Here is a 4,187-nt window from a genome sequence, read left to right on the forward strand (position 1 = left end):
TATATTTCTTTTGTTACTAATTACTAGTAATGAATACATCAAATAAGAAACTCAATTTTAATTTTTCTAATAATTAAAAAAGACAACTTTACATAATTAAATAGCATTTAAAAAAAAATTAACAACCTACTACCACTTTAAAAAATATCAAGCTAATATTCGTTGTCAACTATGTTTATTCTTCACTTAATGATATCGTTGTAATTTATAATATTATCTTTTTTTTAATAATTCACCAACAGAATAAACAAAATTGTTTTTCACATCACACAAAACCTTAACGAATATAGAAAAGAAATTGTTTTTTCGTGAAAATATAGATCATCCTACACAATTAGCCATTATTGTTATATATATATTTTTTCTATATATAGAAAATTTCAACAGAATAAAATAGAAAATTAAATAATTAAGTTGCCACTTTGACTTTGTGGTAGCAATTAAAATGCCATCTATTCCATTCTTTATATTTCTGTCATAACAAATGCATGATACGTGTAAATCTAGATTTAGCAAGTTATTTGTTTGTTAGTTTAGAATTTTGTGTTTCTCAATCATTTGTCAATAAGCACATTATTCTGCTATGTCTATATAATGTTAATCTCATTCACTTGTAGGGGGAGAAGGGGGAAATTCCTTGACTAAATATTACCTATTAAATCATGAGTTCCTTGCAACTGGTTTTTCCACTTGTTTTGATTTTCAACTTGATCTTCATCATTCAACATTATTCATGTGATGCTCAAGACCTAAAGAGATGTAGATTTGATGCAATATATCAATTAGGGGATTCAATATCAGACACTGGTAATTCTATCGTAGAGATTCCTCAAGCTTACCATGCCAGATTTCCCTATGGTCAAACAATTAACAAAGCAACCGGTAGACCTTCTGATGGATTGCTAATGATTGATTATATTGGTGAGCAAAATATTTACATTTACTTAATAGCTTTTTTTTTTTTAATTTTTTTATTTGGAAAAGATACTTAATCAATAGCATTTACTTATATTAAAAAATAAAAAATGAAATAAAAATAATATGCCTAACATGGCTTAGTCCGGTGATTGAGGCATATCACTCACTTAGTAGACTCAGGTTTGAGTCCCCAATCCCCTAATCCCGTACTCAATCTTAGTGATGTTGCCACTTCATCCGATCTATTAAATCACATCCAAATACAAGAAAATCAAAGAAAGAAACAGATAGGAGGGATAAAGGAAGAAAAAAAAGGAAAGTTATGGGGAGATTAGAGTGGAGAAATTATTTCCTTTTTACCTTGATTATTAAAACAATATTACTCTCTATTTTAATTTTGACCAATCTTGATTGGTCTGATAGAATAATATGAAATTGGCAAGAAAAAAAAAAGGATTTTTCATTGCGTCATCATTACATTATTTTGCCATTTTTTCATGTAATACTAAATGAAAAAAAGTAATTGAGATTGCCTCATTCTAATGCAAATGTATATATAAATTTGTACCAGAAATGAATTATCACATATCTATTTTTTCATTATTTGTACAAATGATACATTTTACTTCATTTACACATATTCATAAAACATTTAAAATAAGTAATAATTTTCCAATGTTTGAGAAAATTTATCTATTGAAACAATGTGTGAAAATTTCAGAGGTACTTATAAGTTTAAACTTTGCAGCGCAATCAGCTGGTCTTCCACTGCTTGAGCCATATGAGAATCCAAATTCAAGTTTTAGTCATGGAGTGGATTTTTCGGTCGCTGGTGTTACTGCATCAACTGTTAAAACTCTAATAAAGTGGCATATTCCACTTCCATACTCTAACAACTCTCTTAGTGTACAAGTTAAATGGTTGAAGAAGCATTTGTCCACATTTTGCAATGTCAAAAAAGGTAGTTATATTAAATACTTCTCAACACTATAAATTTAATTTAACATCTCAATAATGCATAGCAATTATTCAAATTTTTTTTTGTCCATATCTTATAGATTGCCATACGAAACTCAAATCAGCACTTTTCATGGTTGGGACAATTGGAGCCAATGATTATGACTTTGCATTTTTCCAAGGAAAAAGCATTGAAGATGTAAAAAAGGTCATGGTGCCTAGAGTCATGCAAACTATTAAGACTGCTATCCAAGTAAGTTAACCTTTAACTTTCTTTTTTATTTAAACAAACTTTTTTTTTTATTATATATAGTTATTGATTACATTGTTTTAATTAATTATAGAAAGTTATTGATTATGGTGCTTTTCGAGTGGTTGTACCTGGAATCTTTCAATTGGGTTGTACACCGAGCTTGCTTACTGCGTTTTCATCAAATAATTCTGTTTATGATGCACGTGGTTGTCTAAAAGATTACAATGACTTCTTTATGTATCACAATAATCATCTACAAGTAGCATTACAAAAAATAAGGAAGAAGAATCCTCATGTACGCATTATATATGGTGACATTTATGGTGCTCTCCAATGGGTTTTGGATAATCTTTCAAATCTTGGTTAGTGGCTCTAAAACCTCTTAAATCTCATAAATTATGAAATACAAAGCCTAATTATGCATATTATTTTAATAAATTTCTTTAACTTTTTTCACTTTGTACAGGATTTAAATCATTTAAAAAATCTTGCTGTGGGATTGGTGGAAAATTTAATTTTAGCCCCTCACTAGAGAAAATGTGCGGAGCTCATGGAGTACCTGTTTGTTCAAACCCTAAAGAGCATGTCTTTTGGGACGGAGGACATTTTTCACATCAAGCAAGCAAATATTTATCAAAATGGCTCATTAAAGATATCTTACCCAAACTTCATTGTAGTACATGATAGCATAATATGAGGCAAATATGAATGTTGTGAAGAAATTGTTTTTTTTTTCTTAATTTGCTTATTTTGATGTTAATAAATGGATGTTATCAAATTGTTATATTTTGCTTTTTTAGAAAACTTTATACTTATGAAATTAATAAATTGACAAAAATTATGTAAAACTTTATACTTATGAAATTAATAAATTGACAAAAATTATGTATTATCAAATTATTTAGATCTCCCAATTTTAAAATTTGAAGTTTTATATATTTATGTTTGATTCTAATAAATCAAATGACAATAAATTTTATTGATGAACGTCTAAAAATTTTATTTTGAGATACAATGTCAATTAGGACCAAATTTGTGAGGCCATAATCACTGCTAGGACTTGGATTAATATAATTATAAGAACTTTTTTTCACCCACAAGTGATTTAAATCGGATAATATTAGCAAAAAATTGTTCATGGATGTGTAGATGCTTATTTTTACATCAGTATGTACATGCATGATTGGATTACATAGAGGAGCCCAATAATCAAAATTTATAACTAAACCAAGACAGATATGAGCAATATGTCTTACACAAAGCTGAAAATCGATTTGAAGGATTTATATGAATAAATTGGATGTTTAGGGTCCAAAGAGCAAAAATCAATTTTAGGGGCAAAATGATTATTTATAAGGGTATGTCTTAGGCGCATTTTAGGAATATCCTTTATGAACTTTTTCCAATTGATGTTAGGATTTGTCTCCCTCTAAAACTAAGAGTTTTTGAGAAAAATCGATTTTGGGCATAATTAGTGCTTTAACTTGGTCAAACTATGATTTTGGACCTTTTGGCTCATAATAAGGCCTTTTCAGTTAGGGGATGGTTTAAACCCTTAATAACACATTTTAAATGGATAAAATTAGTTTGGAATAAGTGTAGTTAAAAGTGGCTAATCCAAGAGTCAAAATTAGAGCAAAAGGGCTTGGACCAATGCAATTCGGCTAGGCCTTATCCCAAGCCCTCCATGGCCATCCATATTGGTCGAATAAGGGGAGCAAAGGGCTTGACTATTAACTTGGAGTTAGGTGCAAAGAAGGGCCTAAAAGGTTAACTAACTGCATTTGGATTGCATTTGGACTTAGGTTACTCTTTATTAGTAGTATGTCCTAAAGCATATCATTTAGTATGTATCTTGTACATGTTTTATTAATAAAAAGGCATTTTCACATTTCCGTTTACATAACATATTTATATGTAATAGAAAATGTCTATTGATATTTTATTAGAAATTCTATTCTTAAGTTGTTAAGAATATGAGTGACAGTATTTATAGCACAAAGTTTCATAAATTGATTCACAATCGAGGATACTTCACAATAAGGACATGACTTATCCA

General features: G+C 28.9%; 1 protein-coding gene across 1 annotated transcript; it reads left to right on the plus strand.

The window, feature by feature from the left end:
* Positions 1-647: 647 nt before the first annotated feature.
* On the plus strand, positions 648-2,927 carry LOC110666263 (acetylajmalan esterase-like). The gene is made up of 5 exons (XM_021826687.2): positions 648-921; positions 1,667-1,879; positions 1,977-2,128; positions 2,220-2,490; positions 2,595-2,927. The coding sequence occupies exons 1-5, from the start codon at positions 663-665 to the stop codon at positions 2,810-2,812; spliced, it is 1,113 nt and encodes a 370-aa protein (XP_021682379.2). The 5' UTR covers positions 648-662; the 3' UTR covers positions 2,813-2,927.
* The last annotated feature ends 1,260 nt before the right edge of the window (positions 2,928-4,187 follow it).

Source organism: Hevea brasiliensis, chromosome 1 (assembly GCF_030052815.1).
Source record: "Hevea brasiliensis isolate MT/VB/25A 57/8 chromosome 1, ASM3005281v1, whole genome shotgun sequence".
Classification (NCBI taxonomy): domain Eukaryota; kingdom Viridiplantae; phylum Streptophyta; class Magnoliopsida; order Malpighiales; family Euphorbiaceae; genus Hevea; species Hevea brasiliensis.